General features: G+C 43.4%; 1 protein-coding gene across 1 annotated transcript in view; it reads left to right on the forward strand.

Annotated features, from left to right (window-relative positions):
- The first annotated feature begins 416 nt into the window (after window positions 1-416).
- nalf1a (NALCN channel auxiliary factor 1a) overlaps window positions 417-24,819 on the forward strand; it is a 38,860-nt gene continuing 14,457 nt past the window's right edge. The window contains exon 1 of the mRNA XM_050063694.1: window positions 417-1,582. Within this exon, the coding sequence (XP_049919651.1) occupies window positions 902-1,582 (681 nt within the window). The 5' untranslated portion in view covers window positions 417-901. The remainder of the gene's footprint in view (window positions 1,583-24,819) is intronic.

Genomic DNA, 24,819 nt, shown 5'->3' on the forward strand with positions numbered 1-24,819 from the left:
AAAATTAAAAGCATTTACACCATAAACTGATGCAGGAAAAGCTCATAGCTATTCAAGATTCAAGAGGTTTCTTATCATGTACACAGCAAACATAAATGTGGTTACAGGCAATGAAATTCTTACTTTGCGAGTTGCTCTGACACCACTAAAATACACACTGACTAAACTAGAATAAATAAGAATAAATTGAAAAAAGAGTAAGTATTATATACAGTCAGATATGTTGTGCAAATATTGTTGAAACAAACCTATACGCCCTTGCTGCTAATATTAATGAAAACAGGACACAGGAATGGCACAAAAACAAAACACGCCAGACTGCGATCTTTATTTTGAAGGCTACAACCGGAAATGCTCGTGGTTATTGCCGCTGCCTTGACGCAGATTCCTGCAAACACACACCGTCTCTTGGCGAACATGGCGGCAACTTGACAACGGCAGCGAGATGAAGACGGTGAGGGCTTGAAAAAGAAAAGAGGTCTGTTACAGGCTGTAGGCCCATCCGCCGACACAAAGACAGACAGCTTCGCCATGTTGGAAGAGGATAGCGCCCTTGTCCCTGCACGACCGAGGCCAGGGAAAACGTAAACGCGTCGGTGAGTGTTTCTAAAAACGGAGTCGAGGCTACGCAGAGGAGCGGAGCGGCGCGGCGCGGAGCTCAGGGCGGGCGGGAGGACAGCGGCTTCACCGGTCAGCCATGGAGGATGCGGCCCGTGGTCGCCAGCGTCTAATTTCCCATCCGGCCCACGCTCATTTTAATGGGAATTACCGCTGAACGCAAAGGCAAGCCGGGACAACCCACCACCTGACATTTGAGGGGAAGAAAACGCGAAGCGGACCCCACGTCAATGACTGTTGCGGCAGAGGAGCCCCCACGGTGGAGTCGGCCGGTTCCCAAAATATGACCAGGGGTGCTGGGACGTGTTGGCAGCAAGAAGATGACGACGGCTTCCAAATCTGGCTAGAGCCCCCCCGCGACAACCAAAAGCCATTCACCGACTCAGAGAGGGCGCAGAGATGGCGACTGTCCTTGGCATCCCTCTTGTTCTTAACCATCCTCCTCTCTGATCACCTGTGGTTCTGCGCCGAGGCCACACTGGCCCGGACCCCGGTCAAGTTCGCATCCTCCCACCTCCTCTCACCCCAGACCCACTCAGCACACAGCAGCCTCAGAGGAAACACAGATGATATTTTTATAGGAAACTCTACTTTGTGTCCGCTTGAAACTTACCACCAGGATAGTTTATCTAAATACTGCTTTACTTTCGCAGATGCCGACGATTTGTGCGAGGGCCTTTCCGACAGAGAGGGGACGCGGGCTGTAAATATGAGCGATTTGTACCTTTCCTTTTGTAACTCCTACTCTCTGCTGGATTTGTTTTACGGCTCGACAAGTCCGGACAATTTGAACTGCAGCCTCGACGTGCTCGGCGATGGCGACACGAGCAGATGCAGCCTGTGCGTCCAGGCGTACCAGCGCTACGACCAGCACGCCCAGGAGAAATACGAGGACTTTGAGCTCCTGACTCAGAAATATGAGCCGGGGGAATATTCAGTGAGGACGTGCATGGAGCAGTGCAAGGTAGGCTGCAAGAGGGAAGGGGGCGGGTGGGGGGTGTTTGGAGGGAGGGAGGGGGGGGTTGATGTGGTGGCCATCTGTTGATTTGGGCCCGGATAGATGCCAGTTTTGGTCCTCCTCCTCCTGTCGCCATGGAGACGGATGACAGATTCAAGGAGACTCCCGGCTCCGGGCCTCATGTTCATTCATCTCCTCATTGTGTTTAGGCCCCATGCTAATGTGCAGATGGAGGCCCTGCTCGTGTTTTTCAGCATCCACACTCTTTTACATATCTCCCCTTTTAGTCCACGCGCTGTTCTTTGACATTGCAGCCCATAATCCGCCGGATCAGCCATCGATAACCTAGATATGGGCTTGTTAGAGCTGCTCTGGTGCTCGAGCGCTTACAGCCTGGCGTTTACAACAATCTAATGAGCAGGAAGGAAGGCTGTTGGCATATGCAAACAACTCCTGGAGCCTGTGTGTCCTGTGTGTGTTGTCGCAGTCCGCCAGGTGTTCATCATGGCCGCCCACTCCATATCGAGAGCGTTTCATTAAAGTCAAGAGGTGGTTTCCCTGCCTAATGTGGCGGAAGGCTTTCTTCGCTTCGACTTGTGTTTGCTCATTACCAGGCCCCGCGCTGCAGGCCTCGTGTCGGCTAGGCCCGGGCTCGCTGTTTGATTGCCATGCACTGTTTACCAGCTCGTAGCGCACGCAGGTGGGTCAGAGTGGGTTGTAATGGGTGTCCGGGAAACGGCCGCTGTGAGCACGCGGTGCCATAAGGGCTGCATTCAGCACCGCGGACAGCTCCACGGTGGCGCGGAGCTGTCCGCGGTGCTGAATGGCGCTCCCCGGCTCCATTCACAGAAGCCCTGGCCAATCCCAGATGGCCTCCATTCACCCAACCAGTAGCAGAGACACACGCATAGGCGTTTAACAAGGCCATCTGCCTGCTTATACAAACCCAGGTGCATGCTAGAGCCACATGCATGTGAGCTGGGCCTAGTGTGCAAGGCGAGCTTAAATCTAGAGACATAAAAACAACACAAAAGAATAACTGAACCCCTTTTGTGTGTGCTGTATTCATCAAACAGTGATTCACCTTCTTTTATATCGTCTTAGCTGCTGGATGTCTTAATCCTGGCAAAGACAACACAGCCTTTTTAGGGAAGATAGGAAGGAAGACCTCACATTAAACATTCACACACTTGTTGTGTTTGTTGAACAAAGGAGCTGCTGCACTTTCATTTACTGTTCATAAAATCAGGTTTTACAGTTTTATACTGAATGATTTTTGCGATCACAGTCAAGGGCGTAGGTTTCATTTCAGCATTTGGGGGTGGGGGAGTCCTCTGCCAGAAAATTTTGAGTGTCAAACAATTTCCTGCAACAGATATGATGAATTTTTATGCACTGATTTGTGCACAAAAAATCTCCATATTCACCACAAGTGCTCTGCTACTTTCATGTGTTTCTTGGCAGGGAAAAATACACGTTCTAATTATCGATGGAGATGTGTTCCCTGCGTATCCCCCAGAAATCACCTATGATCACACTCTAAAGCCATACTCTTCTAGTTAGCTATATGTTTGAAATGATCCTGCCTCTGAGACAGAAAAACTATCGGTTTTGATAATTGATCTTTGAAGTCATTTTTCAAGCAAGAATAGTAAAAAACAATACCAAGCATTCTCTGCTCCCTTAAATCTTTGTAAACTGAATATCTTTTGGACTTTTGGTCAAACAAAACAAGACATCAGAAGACACTTGGGCTCTGAAACAGGCCCAGGGGCCCAAAGAGTCAAGGGTTCCCCCTGGCCTTCACTTGCAAAATATTACTCAAATTAACACGTAGCCACCAGGAAGAGGCTCAAAATGACCACAAAGAGACACAAGAAGACCACAGAGAGGTGCAAAGGAGCTGCAAAGAGACACAAAACCACAAAAACATGATGCAAAGCCACCTCAAAGTCTGTGTGTCTTACCCCTGTGTTGGAGAGGGTTTAGGGCCCTTTGTGTTTCTGTACCCAGGGGCCAACTGTCGCATAAGCTGCCTATGAAAATGGGCCCTTTTTCACCATTTTTTAACATTGCATAGACTAAACGATCACATTAACCGACAATAGATAAATGAAAAGAATCATTAGTCGCAGCCAGTTCTGATAAAGCATCATTGGTGGGAGCTTCATATCACATCTCAGATAGCTGAAAAAAAGTCTGCCTCCCAGCGCCTTTACTGTTATGCTATTTTGTTATGTTTTATTACCTCAAGGTCTGTCGGTCGTCAGCTTTAGAATATGCAGTCATGCTACACAGGGAAAGAAAGGCAATAGCGATGAGTGTCAGTGAATGCCAAGGTATGCCAGCCTTTCCAGCATGTGTCAGCCATTGAGGAGTGCTCCCACTGAAGCCTTCCTTTCACTCCACACATATTTCATGTCTTATCCTCTGCCAGTCTTAAGCTACCATTTCCCCACTCTCCAAGCTCACCTCGTGGCACTCAGACAGAAAACAGTCATTTAGCCACTGACCCTACATAACAATGACTCTTCTCTGTCACCTTCTTGATTAAAGGTTTGTTCGAGTCTTAAACGTGTGGTCGGCAGCGTTACAGAAAGAGCGGTGTGACTCAAGCTGTAATGTTAAGCTCTTGTAGACTTAATGGCTACTTGCCTTGGAGAAAGCTTGCGGTAAATATGGCAAGATTATAGCGTGCAGTGAGCTGGCAAGTGTGAAAACATTAACCAAATACATACCTGCCTCATCTTCTCATTTCAACATGTAAGGGGATAGGTAGGTATGTATACAGTGTATGGTTACCCAAAGCCAGAGGAAGATCTCTGACATTTCAACTGATGATATTTGACATGGAAGGAAGCGTTGTGTTGTGCAGGAGGAACTCCTGTGGTCCGCAGGTGGTGCTTTGATCCTTCTAGCCTGAGGTGAAACATCACACAGTGGACACGGCCGGTGTGCTGTTCCTCACAATGGGATTCTCCATCATCTGACTCTGTGAAAAACCCACCATTCATCTTGACAGCGGGGTCGGGCTCCAAACATTTAAACCTGGGCTGACGCACTAATGCCGACTTGAAAGCAGCATTTTTTTCTCCACCTTATCCCGAGCGTGAACCAAAATGTCAGACTCGCTAGTTTCACAGGCAACAATAAAAAACAAACCTGGCTTCTCAAAAAGCATGCTGGCAGTACAACAAGTGTTAGCCAACAAAGGCCCGGGGTCTCTGCGCTCCATTCACATCATTTAATGTGGGGTTTCCTACCTGTTTTGCCAAAAAATCTGCAGTATAATAGCATACCTGTTATTGTCACCTATTCACATGGCCCATTTAAGCACACAGGTGTATAATTTTCAATGCAGGGGTGCACTACAGGTTAACTCAAAAGCCTTTTTTTAATTAACTGATTTTTGGGCACACTGTGGTATACTGCTGATATATTCATAATAATTAGGAACTATGAAGGTTGTCTTCTCCCCACTTCTAAGAGCGCAAGTGGCGAGGGGGGACAAGCAAAACAATCCTGGTGTTTGTTGTTATTAGGACTGCAACTAATGATTATTTTCGGTATTAATAAATATACAGATGATTTTCTCTATCATTTACTAATCACAGTTTCCCACTGCTCATTGGGATTCATTCAGATGTCTTGTTTTGTCAGACCAAAAGTCCAAAACACAAACATATTCAATGTACTATGGTTGCAGAAAATAGTGACAACCTTCCATTGCAGTTTCCTAAAGCTCCAGGTAATGTTTTCAGATCGCTTGTGTTGGCTGACCAACAGTCCAAAACCAAAATGTAATTGCGTTTTATAAAATATTAAGAAAACTAGAAAACATTCACATTCGAAGGCCCAGAAAACTTCTCTCTTTGTGCTCTTTTCACTGGTTTGAAGTGGGCATGGATAAGGTGATGTCACATACGTCACATACGTCCATGCACTAGTCAGGATTTAGTAACGTGTGTGTTGTTTGGTCACTGTCAATCAGATCTGATGACACATAACCTCGCCTGTTTTTGACTCTCAAGCTACAGATGAATTATACCTAAAAATGCTTTATTAACTTTGCTGTTGCGACCAATGTAGTCATGAATATTTAATATAATAGATACGTTTCTAAAGTGATGAAGTTTTGACTACAGCACAGAGTGTCTGCCAGCAACCAATTACTTGCAGAGGCTTCCTACAACTTGTTTCAACGGTTCCGATTTAATCAGAAGACAAATTAAACAGGATGACTAGCCAATGTGAAAATCAAAAGAAAGCTGTGCAAAACTCCACAATACAATTAGGTCCGAAAAAACCCCGGAGTCCGCCGCCGGCGCACCCCCCTGCTGTGAACGAATATTCGTTATAAATTCTGCCGAAGGTCCGAATGTTAAAAAATGGTATTCGGGACAGCCCTAAAAGCTAGTTGTTTTTTAGCCAGACATAGGTGGCATTTCCAGTGGCAACTGTGACACCAAAAGTGTTTATTTTAGCGAAACAGCAGTGGCAGTTTTAGCATTGATTGTGACACCAGGACTGGGTGTATTTTAGTGAGACAAAGCTGCATTTCCAGTGGCGACTGTGTCACCAAAAGCTGTTTTTGGCGAGACAGCAGGAGCATTTCCAGAGGGAATTGTTCCACCAAAGCTAGTTGTTTTTAGCCAGACATAGGTGGCATTTTTAGCGATGATTGTGACACCAGGACTGGGTGTATTTTACTAAGACATAGCTGCATTTCCAGTGGTGACTGTGGCACCAAAAGTGGTTGTTCTTGGCGAGACAGCAGTGGCATTTTCAGCAGCAATCGTACCACCAAATCTGGTTGTGTTTTAGCAAGACGAAGGCGGCATTTTCAGCAGCGACTGTGACACCAGAACTGGGCATCTTAAGCCAAAAGTCAAGTGGTTTTTGTGGATAAGCATAACCAGACGTAAACCACAGTGTTGTTGTAACATAAAGAAAAGTAAAGTTTCAACATATCTGCTACTATTTACTATTTATTCTGGCAATTGGGATGCAACATGGACCCACAGCTCATTTTTCCTCCTAGGGCCCTGTTAGAGGGTTGGTCACACAGAACATGTAGTTTGTTGGGGTTCCCCACCAGAGATGATGAGTTTGAAGGCTCTTTGTTTTGGAAAACATCCCAGTTTCCACCTGACGTGATCACAGCATGACACAAAAATATCTACAATTTTTCCCAAAACCACACTGACAATCGTTTGACAAGAGTAATGAACGGGCTGCACAGGTGTCTGCACCCTTGTTCCTCCTCCCTGGTAATTTCCTCCATTTGTGAACTTGAAAGACAGAACTCTCTGCACCTGGCCAAGTAATCACAGCCTCTCTGGAACTGAGCAGCTCTATCTGCTCCTGCTAATACTTCCACTGTATTATTACTTCTCCCTCTTTGACCCTCTATGACTCTTAGTGCTACTACTAACAACCCTGCTACTTCTTTCTCTGCTGTTACTACCACTACTGTGGTGTAAAATAATTTCAAAACACAATCACTGACAAGTCTGTGCACAAATCCATCTCCTCCCCCACCCTCCAGGTCCAATTGAATGTCTAATCTTAGCCGGTGTTGTGTGCAAGTGGAAAAGAGGACAGCGTCCACAGCGTCCTCACTCTTTAGATCCTTGTCATCCGCACACATCTGCATTGATCTGAGCTCTTTTTTGAGCCAGAGGGACGGGTGGCAGCAATACCAAGAGGTTGATCCCTATTGATTTGCACCAAGCCCTCCGCGTTCATTCGTCCTTCATTTGATAGTGGGCAGCTCCTCCGACCAAAATAGGGCAGTGAAGACATCATGATACTATCTGAACCTGTTGGATTGTACCAGAGACCTGTGTGTGCGTGTGTGTGTTTCTGATGTACAGTTCAGGTAGACCATTGTTAAAGCTGCCCTCTCTTCTTCTGTTATCTCCCTATCTACAACCTGGACAGTTTTGCAATTCAGCAGTAAATGATGTGTAACAACAAGGATATCAGTTCTCAGTTGGGGGGCCCTGAAACAAAATCTAAACACAGATGGAGCCTTGTGAAGTAATGCGTCTTCTTCTTAGGCTTTGGGAAAAGACTTGAGCTCCACGATTGGATGAACAAATCTGTCCTTTCAATGAAATCTCACTGAAATGTGTAACAAGTTCAGACACTTTGCAAAGTTTGGGCTGCAGCTGCATCGATTAGTCTGAGATTTTTAGCTAGCAACATGGCAAAGACTAGAATATCTCACCTACCATTGAATGGATTGCAATGAAATTATTTGGTACAGACCATAGACTGCATAAAAAATGAACATAGTCTTTGTTTTTTAAAGATATATTTTTTGGCATTTTTGCCTTTAATGCACAGGACAGGTCAGTATGAAGGGGGGAGAGGATGACATGTAGCAGGGGGCCATGAGCTGGATTCGAACCCGGGCCACTGCGGCAACAGCCTTGTATATGGGGTGCCTGCTCTACCACTAAGCCACCGACGCCCCAAACATAGTCTTTGTGATGTTACCCAAAGGTTCCTCAGGAGTCTTTCGGAGGCCCAAAGGGCAAAGAAGTGGAGCTTGGTTGGATCTAACATGGGCAGAATGAAGCCTGGTTGCTGAAACAAGCCCACCTAGCTTGAAGCTACCAAGCTAGCCAAGACTAACAAGCTAGGCTAACGAATGGCTCCACCACAACCACCCCAGACAGAGTGAAGGGGTGCTGGGGTCTCGCTCATAGAGTGAAGCACAATTTAGAATGGCATAACGATCGCTAACTAACGTAGAAGCTTTATTTTTCAATCTTACAAAAAAGCATTGTATTATCACTCTTGATTCTTCGCTGCATGCTGGTTTACTAACTGTGGCTAGTATACGTTCCATTTAGCATTGTTAGCCCAGCTGGGCCAACCCAAGCCTAATAATGAGCTGCCATATTAGCTAGTTAACGAACTAACTCACAGAAAAAACTGGAGGACAGATTTCTTGGACACTTCGCTTGTACAATTAACCGCACATCAGGCCATGTTATTTGTCAAATATTTGCATGAGAGATTCTTTAAAAGGCACCAGCACCACAAACATCAGTGACTAGCTGAGATGAAGCCTCGCAGGCAGCACCCACCTGTCACTCAAAGCAGCCATGCCTTTAATTATTCATATCTTTAAACCTTAATATAATTAAAACGGGTGAGTTATATAAAAATTTACCCGTGTACAGTTGTCATGAACAGGAAAATTAGCTATAGAGACCAAAACAGTTTTTTACCAGGCTGTAAATATGTTTTAGTTTTGCTGTGAAGTTGGGCATTGAGTGCCTTTTGGGATCGACTCACTTTTGGAGCTAGCCTCAAGGGGCCATTTGAGGAACTGCAGTTTTTGGCACTTCTGCATTGGCTTAATTTTTCATCCTCGAAATTTGCTGCTTGGTACAGTACAGACAAACATGTCCCCCTCAAGATGAATAGTAAGAACTTCGGTGACCCCTTGACCTTTTCTCTAGCACTGTCATCTGGTCGAAATCTTAATTCGTCCAATACTTTTGTTTCTGGCTAAATACCTGTAATGGCATCCCATCAGCCTCAGCTTTTCTTTGTGTTTAGTGCTAATTAGCATGCTAACATGGTAAACATATCTGCTAAACATCTGCATGTTAGCATTGACACTGTAGCATTTAGCTCATGGCACTGTTGTGTCTCCGTACAGCCTCACAGAGCCTCTAGCATGGCTGCAGACACTCATAATTGTTTAGTCTGAAATGTCAGAAAATAATGAAAATGTCAATCACAGAGTGAGAATTATAAATCTATTGATACTGGAGGGAAATCTGGTCAGAGCGTTGTACTGAAATCAATATGAAGTTGTCATAGACAGCCCATATCTCTTTGGCCAACTCCAAACTGAAAATGCAATCAATCAAACAGCAACATGTCTCTCATATCAGAGGGACAGAAGCTGGTATCCTTTCACGTCAAGGGCCAATATTGGCCTGCAGATCACTGAGTCCTGTATCAGTGTGGTTGTATTCTTTGTATTCCAGTGTGTCGTGTGTATCTGTCCAAACAGCAGTGATTATACTGGTTTTCAGGGTACCACTATAGCTTTGATTTGCCCCCTCACTTATCCCTTCAGTACTTGACAACAAAACATAGATACACAGACTCTCTCATGCCCAAATCTATCAGTTATCTTACAGTATAAATGTGGTTGATCTCATCTGCATGGATATCCTGTGATCACTCATGCTTTTTTTAATCGCTGCCTTCGTTAGCCTTTTATTCATTATTCATATTAGCCGACACAGTGTGAGTGTGTGTGTGTGTCTCAGACTCACACAGCCTCGTGTGCATCAACAAACGACAGATTGTTCACCCGTATAAGTTGCACAGGGAAGCGCTCACGTGTGATTTTCACCATTGTGTCTTCCTGCGGCGGTTGGAAATGCTGACCTTGGAGAGGATTTTGTCCCTTCAAGATGCCTGGCCCACTCCACGGAGGCCCTTTTATGAATGGGCAGATCCCTGAGCAGCATCCTAATGAGGCGGGGAGGAGAGAGGGGAGGCTAGCTGCTGCAGTGCACGGCACAGCTTCCATATTGTTTTAACTGTGAACCGCCGTACGGAGAGCAGATCACATCACATGAGATGACAGCAGGGCTGGAGGAGGGGGGGGAACGTATCAGGGAAAAGGGGGTTAAAGTGGGTTACCTAATTAACAGCCCTCATTTAACCTCTGTGCCATCTCATTTACAGGTGACATGTGAAGTCATTTCTCTGGCATACAGTAATGTTGTCAATTAAAGGTGACGTTTGTAATTATAGCGACATCATTCCTGTGAAAAGGAATGATTCCATTTAGCAAATAATGGCATTCCCATCAGCTTTAGCTATAACGTGTCTTTAGTGCTAATTAGCAAATGTTAGCATGCTAACACTTTAAACTCAGATGGAGACCATGGTTAATATTATCATGTTAGCATTGTTGTTGTGAGCATGTTAGCATGCTGATGTTAGCATTCAGCTAAAAGCAATGCCTCACAGAGCTGCTATATTTAGAAATATATGTATATTTTGCAATAGAAAAGGAAATCGATATCCACCTTATTTCTGAGGGCACTACTGTAGAAATGATTATGGCCGCAACTTCCTGTGAGATAGCAGAAGTAGCAGTAAGCTAGTTAGTCCCATAGACTGTCTGTGGTTAGCTAGTTAGTCCCATAGACTGTCTGTGGTTAGTCCCAGTGGCTACTCTTGGTGGCTAACCGCTAACACTGGTTCTTTGCCTTCAGTTTAGCAAATACTGATTTATTTTTTAACACATATTTCACTAATGTCAACGTAGCATTTTATAAAATGTCTTAGCGGAGCTCTGCTACCTGTTGCACTGTCCGTGTCTATAACGACTAACAACCAGTCTAAGCTACATTTTTTTCTTCAGCAACTGTGTTGAACATGTAACCAGAACAAAAAGGGACTGTTCTTGTTGCCAGAGGTACCATTGATATGAGAAATAAAACCACAAGAGTTTCACAAGACATAGCGACAAAGTATTAGTCCTACTTCCTTTATATCATATAAAAAAATGAATGCCAAATGTTATTTATTTTACTATTACTGAAGTCTGCTGCTATAAATTCAGCTTTATGTTTCGCTCGGAACAGTTTTTAATAAATCAGAAGTTTAAAAAAAAGGTGTAAACTACGTCGTTAATTCAGACAAGCGGAGGATTAGATGGGAAACAGTTAATACTGAATTATGTTAAATGTTTGCTGATTGTGTTAGTTAATAAGTCATCAGAAATTATCTTTAGAAGGAGCAGATGTTACCTTAAGCTAGCAGAGGTATGATCACATAATCCAGTTTGAGCTATAACAGGTGGTGTGTTCCATGTTTTATTTCCCAATTGCTCTTGGAAAGAAGAATAGGGTACTGTAAACAAACTGCTACCATTGGAAATCGCTGGAAGTTGCACCCATAATTCACGCAAGGTATCATGGGGGCTAGGAGTGAGGTGGATAGCATAGTATCGCGATATTTTTGCATGGCAAAATCGAATCAATGCAGACGCCAAGTATCAAGTAAATTAAACTTTTGGTAGTCTACTGGAATAATAAAATCATTTGCTTTTCTCAGTCGACTAGATAGGTTTCGCTACAATAAAATATGTTTCATTGGGGACATAATCAGCAGTTGAAATAAATGTAATAAATTGCAATATATAGTGTAATAATGCCATAATTTTTCTTATTGCAATACCCAGCATGTCTCAACACGTTAAAAAAATGTAACAATATTGTATTGTGACTCAAGTATTGTGACAGCATTGTAGCATAGGGCCTCTGGTGATTCCCTCTCCTTGTGTAGGCTGAACCTACATTTCCCATAATGCAACTCAGTGGTCTCTTTTGTTAGACCTTCCAGGCACAACCACATCTTTCAAACTCCAGTCTGTAATGAAGGCTTTCTGATACAAATTAGTAGTCTCAAGCAAAATATGACATAATCCAGATAACTTGATGTCATCAAGTTATCTCAAATTGAGACCTCATATTTTTCTCAGACTTCAAAAAGCTTCCTCTAAAGCCACAAAGGAAATTACACAGCTGTTACTTACTTATCAAGCATGACAAGTAACATTATCTTCATGTATTAAATTTGTGGAGTTTCTCCTTTTTTTGAGTGAAATTTTAAAAAGTGCATGTTGCCCTAAAGAAGACACAATCAAAATGACATTCTTAACTATATATATATCATATAAGTATAATTGGATTTAGTTGGCAAGCTGTTCCCCTGTGTAATAATAGAACAACCAAAATGTAATTATAGTAAAAACATTGTGAGAAAATGAAGATGTTGCAAGCAGGATGTTTTTTCCCTGTGAAACACCTAAGGGTCAGACTAATACCTCCATTCATTTATGGGCATGACATCAATTAGTCTAACAGTGCTATTGTCTGCATAGGTATTTGAATGGATTATTTTTACAGGGACAGATATAAGCCTGAATGCATATCCCAGCTGCAGTGTGCTGTATTGAATTTTAGTGTTTAACTAATGTGGAAAATACAGGAGCAGGATGGAGGTTTTGTGTCCTTGTTCAGAGGGCAGCAGCAGTGTCCATATCTGGCGGTGTCAGATCAGAAAACAAAAAATGACTCGGTAACTCCAATATCCTGTGGGCTGCCTTCAGACGATCACATCTGAATTCCCCACCATGAGGCGCTAATGAGATTATCTGACTTCCCCTTATTCCCCAGTGAGGTACCTCTCTCTTCATGTGCACTTTTTTTATAAGTGTCTTTAAACCAGGTCTGCATGTATGCTGTGGACTAGGTAAAAGGTTACGTTCGAATCTCTTTTAAGCTCCGTGTGGCCCATTAGGATGATTGAGGATGATGTTTGTCCTGGTAAATGAATTGTCAGTCACTGGACATGAGTTTTGTTTATGAGAGCGCCGTGCGATTTGTCTAACAGCTCTGTTTTCTCCACCAAAAAAAAAACAAAAAACCATACACTTACAAATCCATTAAATTCCTTAATTTTGTCTTATGCAATAAACTGATGTACAGTTACGACTGTACTGCATTGCCAACGTGATATTAATAGACTTGTATAAGGCTTTAAGTGTATTAAAATGCTTCTTATTTACATCATCTTCATTCTGTGCTTGATACACAGTGAAGAAGAAGAGACAGGAGGATAAGAGCAGATAATAGGAGAATAACGTCAGCCAAGCAAAGTATCAAAGTTAAGGTCCACTCATGTCAGAAATTGGTAAAAATTTATCCACACGTCTTTGCAAAATAGGCAGTGCTAGAGACTTGTGACGACTCATAGGTTTAGTTGGTTAGCTAGTGATGCTGACGAGCTAATGGCTAACAGATTAGCAAGTTTGGAACATGCTAGTGCTCGTCTCTCAAAGCTTTTTTCTGCTTTGTTCATATTGTGCTGTTTACTTTCCCGGGCATTTTCTCAGGATCATTTCATTTAGTAGAAAATAAGGAGATACGTCACACCATGTGGGACGGGCGCACCGTCTTGGTTGGTGTGTGTGGAGCCTGTTTTTGCAGAGTCTCTTTTATTGTCAATTGCCCAGCAGTCTCTTTGGGTGCTGCTGCTGCTGGAGACGATATTCACAATTATCCTGATAATGGAAATTCACCACAATCAACTTATTGCGAATGTTTTTATTGCGATATGAGAAAAAAAATTGTACTTCATTCGTCCCTGGTTCATGGTGATGTCACCAATGGACAACAATGGCTCTCTATGGCACAGAGGCTTTGATACACACACAACAACAAATAAAATACCCCAGAAAAAACATGTTGGATCTATATTCACAACGACAGATTCATTCAGAGTCTTACATGCAACACAGTCAGATTTTATTTTACGCTGGTGCATTTTAACTTAATGTAATGCTGTGTAAACGTATAAAACAAAGAGAACAATTGGCTGCCCAGAAGGCGAGTCTGCAGAGGAAGTACATCATAAACAAAAGCCGTGTTTTAGGAATAAACTCATTGTAGTCAGACTATGATGTTATAGTATAACGCACACAGTGAACATACTGTTTCCTGTGGGAGGGGAAGGAGGCTTTGTTGCATCCTGCATGTGAGAATAACAGTCGGCTATTTTTGTTGGAACCATACCAAAACATTATTCCATATCACATCGTATAACTTCATTACCAGCAAAATAACCATGTTGATTTGGGCTTTCTGGGAGGACGACACTGCACAGGCGGTCTTTATATTGTCTTTAACATCTGACAACAACAGTTTGTTGAGAAAATCTAATCATATTATAATTGAGATGAGATATAGCTGTGGTATCCTGTCTTTGAGTATTGCTTGCTGCTAATGATACAAAGATCCCTCTCTACCTGTGGTATCCTGCCCACAGATACTGTACAGGTGCACATGTAAAGACACATTTTAAAACCAAGTTAAAACAGGGTGACTGTGACTTCACTGCTCAGCCACAGTGAAGTCCAGTCCAGGAGGTAGTGCACTCTTTATGTAGCAAGGCGGGGAGTAATGGAGGTAGATGTGCAGAATATTCACATCCTCGCCTGGCGATGGGTTTCATGGTGTGCAGTGATCTGTGAGAGGATGTCAAACTGTTATCAGAGCCACCTGGTACACCCACAGTCCTGGTGTTGATCCTGCGGTGACCTCTCCCCCACATCCTCACATCTGATCTGCCAAGTGGCCACCTGAGTCGAGAGGCGCTCCGCAGCGCTTTGAGGAGCTGCCCCGCTGTCACACTGAGAGCCCCACTCCCATCTCCTCAGCAGCGCTCAGCCCTGCTAGAACAGGAGATGTTACTCGGAAATGCTCAATCCTCTCTCGATTCTAATAGATGCTCTTTCGCACTCAGAAGCAGCCCTAATATGTCCCCGAGATATCGGGAAAGTTCTTTTGCAGCCACAAGGCTGTGATGTTAACTGCAGAGACGGCAGGAGGAGGGGGTGTATCATGGCAGGAGCTTGTGGGCGGAATGGGAGGCCTCTTGGCTGTTTAACTCTCATTTTGTCCTTGTGTATTCATAAAACATTTCTGGATAGCTTTAATGACATTTCTGAGAAAAATCTACCAGAGCTCCAGCATGCATGTTTTATTCCTAACTTACTTAAAGCTCTATTGCTTTTCGACTCCTCCTGAGCCACCACCATCAGTTTTAGTTTTCTCAATCCACCTTAGCCTGTGCATGAACTGTTGGCACGATTTCCACTTATCTCTTTCACGAAACTGATGTCTCAGGGAGTTAGCTCCATGCTACAGGTGTCTTCCCTTTTTCTTCGGAAATAAACACATTTAAAAAATGTTTTACCCTGTTACTGTTTCCTGAAAAAATGATGACGCCTTCTTTCTTTCTCAGGCAGTGGCAGATAAAACGTCCACACTAACAGTGTTACACAGGGATAGCCGTCCTGACCACACTTATCTGCCCTCCATCACTCAAACTGTGATCTTTCACATTTTCACTCCCTTCCATGCCAATAAATCTATGCTGATTGCTCTCCCCCCTCAGGCTGATCATTCCTCCTCCTCCCCTCACTGTCATTACAGCCAGCACTCGTCTGATAATGGTCGTCATTTACAGTATTTACCTTGAAAAGTGATCATGAGTGACATCATTCTGCTCATGTGTTACTTTCTCAGGGTGCCCAATCGCAAACACATGGCAGAACCACAAATTAAATTTATTCCAGCAACATTAATTTCACATTTTTATCGTGCTATTCTCACAATAGAGTGATCAAACATTTATAAAGATTCTATTGACTTAATATTAATCCGTTCCAAAATGTATGACTCTGACTCAAGATAAGAAAGTGCATCTCTGCGACTTTGAGACACTGAGAATTTTTGAATTAATGCAGAGGAAAATATTGTTATTTTTACTTAAATACATTTATATAACAGCTATAGTTATTAGTTATGATGCATGATTATCAATTAAAGTCACTACATAAACCTGCTCAGGTTGCAGTTGTGCAAAGGTACATATGGTGGGATTTATGTGAGGTCACTGTGTACTAATAAGAAAGATAAAGTTGTTATTATTTTCTTTCCTGTTGCAGAAGATAACTGGTGCTCACAAATTATTATTATTACCTCCTCCAAGGAAGCCATCTATCGGGCCTGGTGTGTCTGGTTGTTTGTCTGTTTGTCAGCCTCAGTTGCCTGGGTTCAGACCTTTGAATCCGTTCCAGCAAGTTTGAGTTGACTGATTTGTTTGGCATTGTGATATGAAACAGTAGTTTCTTGGTTAAAATAAAAAACAATCCAATGAGCTCCGTAAGGGACCGACAGTAAGCCAAGATAGACGCTGCTGTCGAGCCTGTTCTGAATCAACGTGTCCTCTCAGTATTGACCAACATCACAGTTTTTTACTTCGCTCCGCTCCACACTTAAAACCCTGGAAAAACAAGTACGTTGGCAAGACTCTGCATCAGTTTGGACCTAAAGTGACGTTAGATTGAGCAGATATGTTGGCTTCTAGTGATTGTTAGAGAAAATCGAGTCCCCTTCTCCCACAGAAGCTGGTTAGAGTGGACACAATTTAAGACTAAAGACAGAGTGTTAGGAGTGGCAGCAGAGGTAGAGGACTCAAGTCACATGACTTAAGGTGCTGACACACCAAACCGACATCAAAGAACTAGCGACGACGAAAGCCAACTGTTGCGTCGTCTCACGTCACCTCATGTCGCCCTGTGTCAGTTGCATTTGAACACACTACACAGACTACATCCGACGCCCAACTAGCACGTACATTCTGCGCCTGCGTGAGAGGAAATAACTCAAAAGGGGAAACCGGAAGTCCGAGGAATGCATGAGATAAACAAAGTAGCGGATGCATAGCAGGTGTCACTACAGAACGGACTATTACATCCAGACGGTCCCGGTGTTTCCTCCGGAACCTAGCAGAGGCTAACTGGCTGTGCTTCCCTCGGGTCATGCTGCGGCTAACGCTCCGGTAGCCTCACAGCTAGCCCCGGTTTGTTATTCAGGTTAAAGTGGGAAGAAGCAGCGGGTCTGTCGGGCAGCTGAGTGAAGTGGAGCCTGAGGAGGAAGCACCGGTTAGCCCCGGTTTCACTACAGGCAGATGCACTCGCTACAGGGGTGAGGAAATAAAACCTGAACAGCCAATCAGAGTGATCTCTCTCACCGACAAGCTCCGCCGATTCAACATGCTCAATCGGCCGAAAAGCCGCCGACAGGGGTCCAACTAGTGCCAACGGTGCAGGACACACCGCAAAAACTAGGGCGACAGACGCTCAACGACGGCCTGACATTGGCCGACGGCCTACCGTCCGTCTGGTGTGTCAGCACCTTTAGACTTAAAACACATGACTCAAAAGGATGTGACTTTTTAAAAAATTAGACGTTTGTATTTTTCTGGATATTGAGAAGTTATGCTTGTTTTTGAAACACGATCGGGTGATTTCTAGTGCCGTTTGTGCAAACCTGGCAACCTACAGCAGAGGCCAACGTACAAGGCAGCTATCATGGAGGGAGCTGGTCCAAAATGATAAAATTTGGATTCAAGGATTATGTTGTCGATGACAGCAGTAAGATGAGATCTGTGTATGCAAAGTTTGTCACTCAAAAGTCAGTGACATAATCATCACATCATCCAGCTTCATCTGTTTCTACCTTCAACATTGCGAGATAGGGCATTTGACCTTTGCAGACGTCTGTGCTCTCTGAGTGCCCTTTTAGTTTTATTATTATCTGTCTCACTATGATGCGTGGACTACTTTAAATTCTGGTTTATGTCAGTGTAATCTGGAGACTCAAACAAGTCATCGTACACACAGCTAGTATTGAGCTGAGGATGAATGGGTGCTGATGATAGTATTGCTCAGTCCAGTTTGTTGTGGTTCGCGTGTGACAAAGTCCCCACTCAGCATTTATCTTGCTGTGTTTATCAGGGAGTGACATCTCGGGATGTGTATGTGTGTGAGGAGGGGGGGGGGGTTCAGTCAATATGTCCTGGGCTTAGGTCAAGCCTCCTGCAGTCAGCAGGCTCTGCATCGATAGAGAAAGCAGAGCCACCCTGACCTATTCAGCAGCCTCCCAGAGCTCTGATCCAGCTGAAAATGATTTCTTTAAACCTTTGGAGAAGAGAGCTGCAGAGCTGGAACTGTGCCAACAGGGATCCTGCGACCAGAGCACGGCTTCATCTACGCAACATGAAACCAAACCGAGGAAACAACCTTGTATCTATCAGATATTACCCCCGTTTCCCACAGTAGATAGGAAGTGATCTTAGATCTACCTGTTTTGTAATCTAACCAATTCATTGCTGCGCCTCTGTGCTAAACCAGGCTGAAAACAAATCCCGCCATGCACATTCATGACCATGTTTTCTCAGAACTTATCTACAAAACATGGTTCAGGGAAGTGAACGCCATCTTTGTCTTCATGTCCTAATAGGTAGATCCATGCTCCGTTGTCCTATAAGACTGTGTGCTCTACATGGCATTTCCAGTTAAAGGATTCAGGATTTCTGGAAGTTCCTGGAGGCCTGTCAATACGATTGATGGATCGCTAACCAACGTCACAAGCTTAGAATGTGCATCTTCATGTTGTGTGGATCTGGTGCTGTCTTGACTTCTATCATTTTGAGGACAAACTAAAACTTCATGGTAACACAAAAACAGTTGACATTGAATTAAGATACTCATATTGTGGCCTGACAATATGATTGATAGATCACTAATCAAGACCTCTGTTTACAGTTTATACATTTAAATGCTGTTCTGTGTGATGTGTTTTTATCGCTGAGAAATTGACAGGGCTCTCATTTTGCGTCTCTGTATTGCTGTCTGCATTATGAGCATTTATTTATGGCAATTTGCACAAATGAAGTTGTTCTGATTAGTGTGAGAAAGCTGAGGTTTGAAACGAAAACATTTTAGGGTTGCACACACACTGGGCTTAAGTATTCTGGAGTCTGGGGAGCATGTATTTCATAACCACTTCACAAGAAACAAAAGATCAATTATTTGGGGGCTTGTGAAAAACAAGTATTTTCAATGTAGTTAGTACCACAGTTTCATTTAAAAAATCAAAATATGTATAATAAGATTCTATGGCTTAATTAATGGTCTGTTTTTTTTGTGTGTGTGTGTGTGTCTTACTGTATAGTACTACAATGAAGGATGTTCATATTTAACATGACCAAAGTCTCAAATTATGAGGTAGCCATATGTAAAAGTAATCCCTGTGACAAAAGCTTGAGGTTTTCAAACAATTTCCTTTTCTCTGGCTCCAGTATGACGTCATAGTGTGCCGGACTAATTTATTTGGTCATCTGCTCCAGGCACTGCTAAAGGAAGCTACATGCTAACATCAGGGAAACATGTTAACTTGTTTGCTGACGAGCTTTTCTCCCAGATTTCTGATCATATATCTGCTGGAACATGTTCAGTTGGTGATTTTCACCGTTGAAATTGCAGCTATACTCCGATACACTCATTCCCCAGCTGCAAGTACACTGCTAATGTACATATAGCTAGATGTTAATGTGAGGGTAACATGAAATTTTGGTTTCTGATGTTGTTAATTTCTCCCCAATTGACCTTTTGCTAAGCCCTGATCCTTGGTGAAGGTCCATCAAACTTTTGGAGTTAGCCCGGATTAGGGTCTACAGTATGTTTGAAGGAGAAATCCAGGATGTCAAACTGACTCAGCATCAAAAACAGGTTAAAAAGTTGAAGATAGAAATTACTGCTAAAGCCTCTACATCACAGTGTAAAAGTGACCCACTATACCGCAGCACCTGTAGAGCAGGGTGGCTCTTTATTCTCTGTTATAATCATTAAAAAGCAAAAGCAGCAGTGTATTCATTCAGACTATACTTTTAGTAGCATGCTAGCTAGCTAACCCTTAATTCTTCAAGGTTTGAGTTTGGTTTTAGGCACAATGTTTAGCTTGAAATTCACGAACAAGCCTGAAAATCTGACACAATTGCATGAGAGTCAATGGAGTACAGCTGTATAATTGTTGGACCCTTGTCGGAGTTAGCCGATACTCTATGGATGGCCAGTCTGCGTTTGAAGGGCAGGACTTAGCGAAGGGTCGGTTTCAGATCTTAATCCTGCTGGAGCACGTCCATGTTGTGTTTAGAAGCTTTTGTAGGTGATTTTTCATGGTAGAAAGTGCTGCTATTCTCCGTTACAGTCATTCCTCAGCTGCAATGACAGCATAGACACTGAGATATGAAAAACCTGGAAACACTGACCAATCAGAGCAGACTGGGCTTTTTTGGGAGAGGACTTAAAGAAACAGGCGCTAAAACAGAGTGTTTCAGACAGAGGGGGACACAGGTGATCAAGCACAGACAGTATGAGGAAAATGAAATTTTCTATGATCATTACAGCTATGAGCGTGTCCTAGTAGAATCATTACATGTGAGTGTGAACCTGTAAATGAGAATAATAGATCCCCGTTAAAATACAAATTTAGAGTATTGTGCAACTGTGGCAGAGGCTGGAGCTTTGTAGGTGCCTTCAAGCTAAACATATGCATCACACAAACATGCTCACTTGCATAGGTTAGGCCGAGTCAGGTTTATTTATAAAGCCCAAACTCACAAGTTTGTCTCAAAGGGCTTTACATCTAGAAATCACGCTGGATTACATGTTATATAATTTCCTGTGTGAATCCCTCGTGTGTATGAAGGCAAACATGTAAATGGCGGATTCCGAAAATAGATTTGCCACATATTTATGTCGATACTCTCCAGGCTCTCATTGTGCCTGCATCTCACTAAGAAATCCTCAAATGTCATCTGATCTATAGGGCTGTTTCGTGATCCCTTTCCCCTTTGTCGAGTGTCAGTCAACCTGCCTGTGTCAGAGGTGTCATTCATCTTAGCAACAGCTATAGCTCGGACTGAGTTCCCCCTCCAGTTTCAAACCCTCCGGCTATTGCTTGCCAGAATGTTCTCCAGGAAAGAAAGTGACACAAGATGGCATGTTTAGGCTCAGTAGTCCTCCACCACATCCCCTCTTTGACCCTGTTTCCTCAGCAGAGCACTCGTTTGTTCGAAGATGACACAGTAAATGTGCAAACAAGGGTTGCACTGAGATTGCAAACCATCTAATTTGATGAAAACGCTCTGCCTCAGAGTGTCATTTTCCAGGAGCACACATACAGCGCCTGGATACGTTACATCACCGGGGAATGGGATGTAATAAGTAGAGACATCAGTGCAGGAAGACAGACACCCGTATGCATCCCTGTCCTGCTGGATTATTCGACGGTTGTGTCAGTGACCCGAAGCGGCCACTGAGGTTTGAGTTGTGAGTGCATCAAAGTCCTGTCAACATTTTGTTTTGTCTGTGAACATGCTCCTTCTCATGAAAGTCTCATAAAGTAGACCAGGTGACCACCATCTTGAACTCCCCCTCAGAGATGTTCTAATGTGAGGGTTTTCGGTGTCAGTTGTAATATTTTGCACACTCAGGACATTACGATGCAAAAGACAAATGCCTCTCATCAAGTGAAGAAAATAGCCCAGGTAGTGTGAGAGCTGCTTCCTGCTCTACAGCGGCCGTGATTTGTGTGAGCGGCAATGATCTGTGTCATTTAGCTTCTAACTGGGATCTCACTCTGCAGCTGACTCATATGCTTTTTATAGCCGTCTCTGTCATTCCACTTTATAGCCGGTGTGTGTGTGACACCGTCCTGCTGGGAAGAAAGAGAGTGTTGATACTTAGCGGCATGTTGAGTTAAAGTTTTTACATACTGACAGCTTAAACCAACATGACTACAGCTAACTTGGCGCTGGATTTGGGATGTAGAGTTCAGAGATATCCTGCTCCTAGTTGAATTTGTGGTTTTATTGCTGCTTTTTTTCTGCTGGCGGGCCACTGCCATTGGGGAGTACTGTTGCCATGAGGGGGGGTACTTGGTCTGCAGCGGTGTTTGAGTGGGTGGAACATGTCAGGTGGTATCCACGTGAATGCCTGAACCAAAGGTTTCCCAGCAGAACAATGCATTGGAACAAAATAATTAAAGTTATTCACTTTACCTGTCAGTGGTTTTAATGTTTTGGCTCATCTGTGTATAGATATCCGCTTGTGTCGTAGTTTACCTCCACTGCTTCCTTCATTTTTGCATGGAGCAGCTGTTTAGCGTATGTTGTTTAAAAGCAGTCAGCATTGGTAATTCTGTCCATTTATCTGTATAGTACTTGGTCTTCCCTTTTCTTGTAATTACTTTTCAAGCATTTTCTCAGTATACTCAGTTAATATCTGTCTATTTTGTCAAATCCAGGAGCCATTACACCTAATAAATGTATAATTCTGGACTATTAGAGATTTTTTATCCAACTTTGCATTTCCCTTTTAACACCACTCCAGTATAATTGAATTTCTTCACATTCCTTTCAACACTTAGATGATGCAGGTGCATCCTGCATACTAATTATATATATTTAGGGTAATGAAAGGGGCTCTATATGACATTCAGAGCATTCATATAGCAGCAAACGACTGTTTGCTATGTAAAGATATAGTGAAGTAATGGCGCTCTGAGCAGGCTTCCTCTGTGTGTGATGGAACACAAGCTTCTCTGTTCTTTGTCTTGGTTTGCCCATTGCATGTTAGTGCAGGATGACATTGTCTAGAGGTGGAAAGCCCAGCATTTGTCCCCAAGTGCTGCTCAAGGTAGCCCTGTTAAGGCCCTGACACACCAAGCCAACAGTTGGCCATTGGTCGAAGTTGGGCTGTTGGAGAGTGTCTGCTGCCCTTGTTGGTGTGGTGTGTCCTGCAGCGTTGGCCCTCGTCAGCATTAGTTGGCCTTTTTTCCACCGATTCAGCTTGTTGAATCGGTATCGGCACAGCAGAGCCCGTTGGCAAATGCAATTGCTCTGATTGGCAGTTCAGCTCAGGACACGAGAAGAGAAACGGAAGTGAGGAATGTAAACAAAAAGCTAAAGTCAAGAAAGAGTGAGGTATGTTCTGTCAACATTGGATTATGTTGTTAATGTGCAAAGTGGCAAAGTAGCATCCAGACAGTCTCCAGGTTTCCGTTTTTTAATAATGGTTACAAACTACTGTCGTCTGCTGGTATGGAGGGGTATGTCTGCTCACGCAGGTGCAAAACATATGGCCAAGACACAGCATCTAGAGGCAGCAAGGGCTCTTGTTGCCGCTAGTTCTTTGATGTTGGTTTGGTGTGTCTGGGCCTTTAGCTTTGTCAGTACTTTGACTTCGTTTGAGCACCAAGCATCACAAAAGTAAACATAGAGTCAGTCCCCCCTCATCCCATTGGGATCCCTGCAGTCTGTTGGTTTGCCCAGCAAGTGCAACCTGATCTGGGTGCCATGATGGAGCCAGTTCTCTGCAAAGATGTGGGCACAACAGTCTCCGAACTCCTGTTGCTAGGCCAGCCCGAGTTCTATTTCATCCATTACACTTCTCCTGCCACCAGATTTCAGCCAGGAGCAGGTTGGGTAGAGCAACAGTCCTCTTCTACAAAATGTCAGAAAATAGTGAAAAATGTCTATCAGTGTTTCCCAAAGCCCAACATGACGTGCTCAAATGTCGTGTATTGTCCACAACACAAAGACATTCAGTTTACTGTCATAGAGTAGTAAAAAAAACCCTGAAAATATTCACATTTAAGAAACTGGAATCTTTGAAGTTTTTCTGAAAACATTACTCAAACCTTTTAATCGATAATTGATTAATCATTGCAGCTCGAGTTGGACAAAGTCATGCATGTGCTGAAACAGTTGTTTTATTTGTCTCCATACAAATGTCCTCCCAGTAATCAGCATCAATGGAAGGACAATTTCAAATAATTTCTCCAATTTTTGCTTTGCTATAATTCGTGACAAAAAAACAACTAAAATTCAGAAACAGTTTTTCAAACGAGAGCAGCCAATTGAAGTTATTTTGTAACAGAAGAAAACATTTTAAAGTGGACACCAAAAGTTTTTCTTCTTGTGAAGTGTTTCTTCTATGGTTTTATGTTGCAGCTGCTGCTTAGGAGTAATTTTAGTTTGACATTTTCCTCATGGTGGTGGTAATTTCGCTACTGAATGAATATTGAGCAAACACTTCCATTTGTCTGCTGCTCAGTGGTTCCTCTTGTCTGCAGACAAGCTCTCCCACAGTCCTCTCTATGTCAGATGACAGGCATGTGAATGGGAATGGTGAGGGGAAGCCCTACGCCACAGCGAAGCAGAATGGAGGAAGAGTTGCTTTGCATGTCAGATTTACAGGAACTGTCAGCCTGAGACGGCCGCTGCCTGTGAACTGCTGGATGCTGGTAGAATGACCAAAACTGACCCGCTTTTACAACACAAAAGTCACAGGGGGGGTTATCCATCTGAGCGGAGCTGTGGATCCCCCTGAAGCCAAGCAGAGGGAAATGCTTTGTAGTATTAAACAAGGGTCATCTCATTACATCACAAACGTGACATTTCTCTCTCTGTGGTTGCTAATTTATAATACATTGAGCATTGAAATAACTCAGTAATTCTCCTCATCCTTTTACATGTAGTCCAGTTGGTTACAGTACCCCCCCTCCACTCAGACACACACACACACACACACTCTTTGTTGAGACATGGTTGTTCCACTATTCGATTTGAGAACTTTTCTCGCTCTCAGATTGATTGATGCTACATGACAGCACACAGGCAGAAAACCCCCCTGAAGGCATCAGATGCACATTTTTCCAACCTGCCAATTATTTTTTTTGCCAGACAGAAACACAAACTAGAAGCATTTAAAT

The sequence above is a fragment of the Epinephelus moara genome, chromosome 15 (genome assembly GCF_006386435.1).
Source record: "Epinephelus moara isolate mb chromosome 15, YSFRI_EMoa_1.0, whole genome shotgun sequence".
Classification (NCBI taxonomy): domain Eukaryota; kingdom Metazoa; phylum Chordata; class Actinopteri; order Perciformes; family Serranidae; genus Epinephelus; species Epinephelus moara.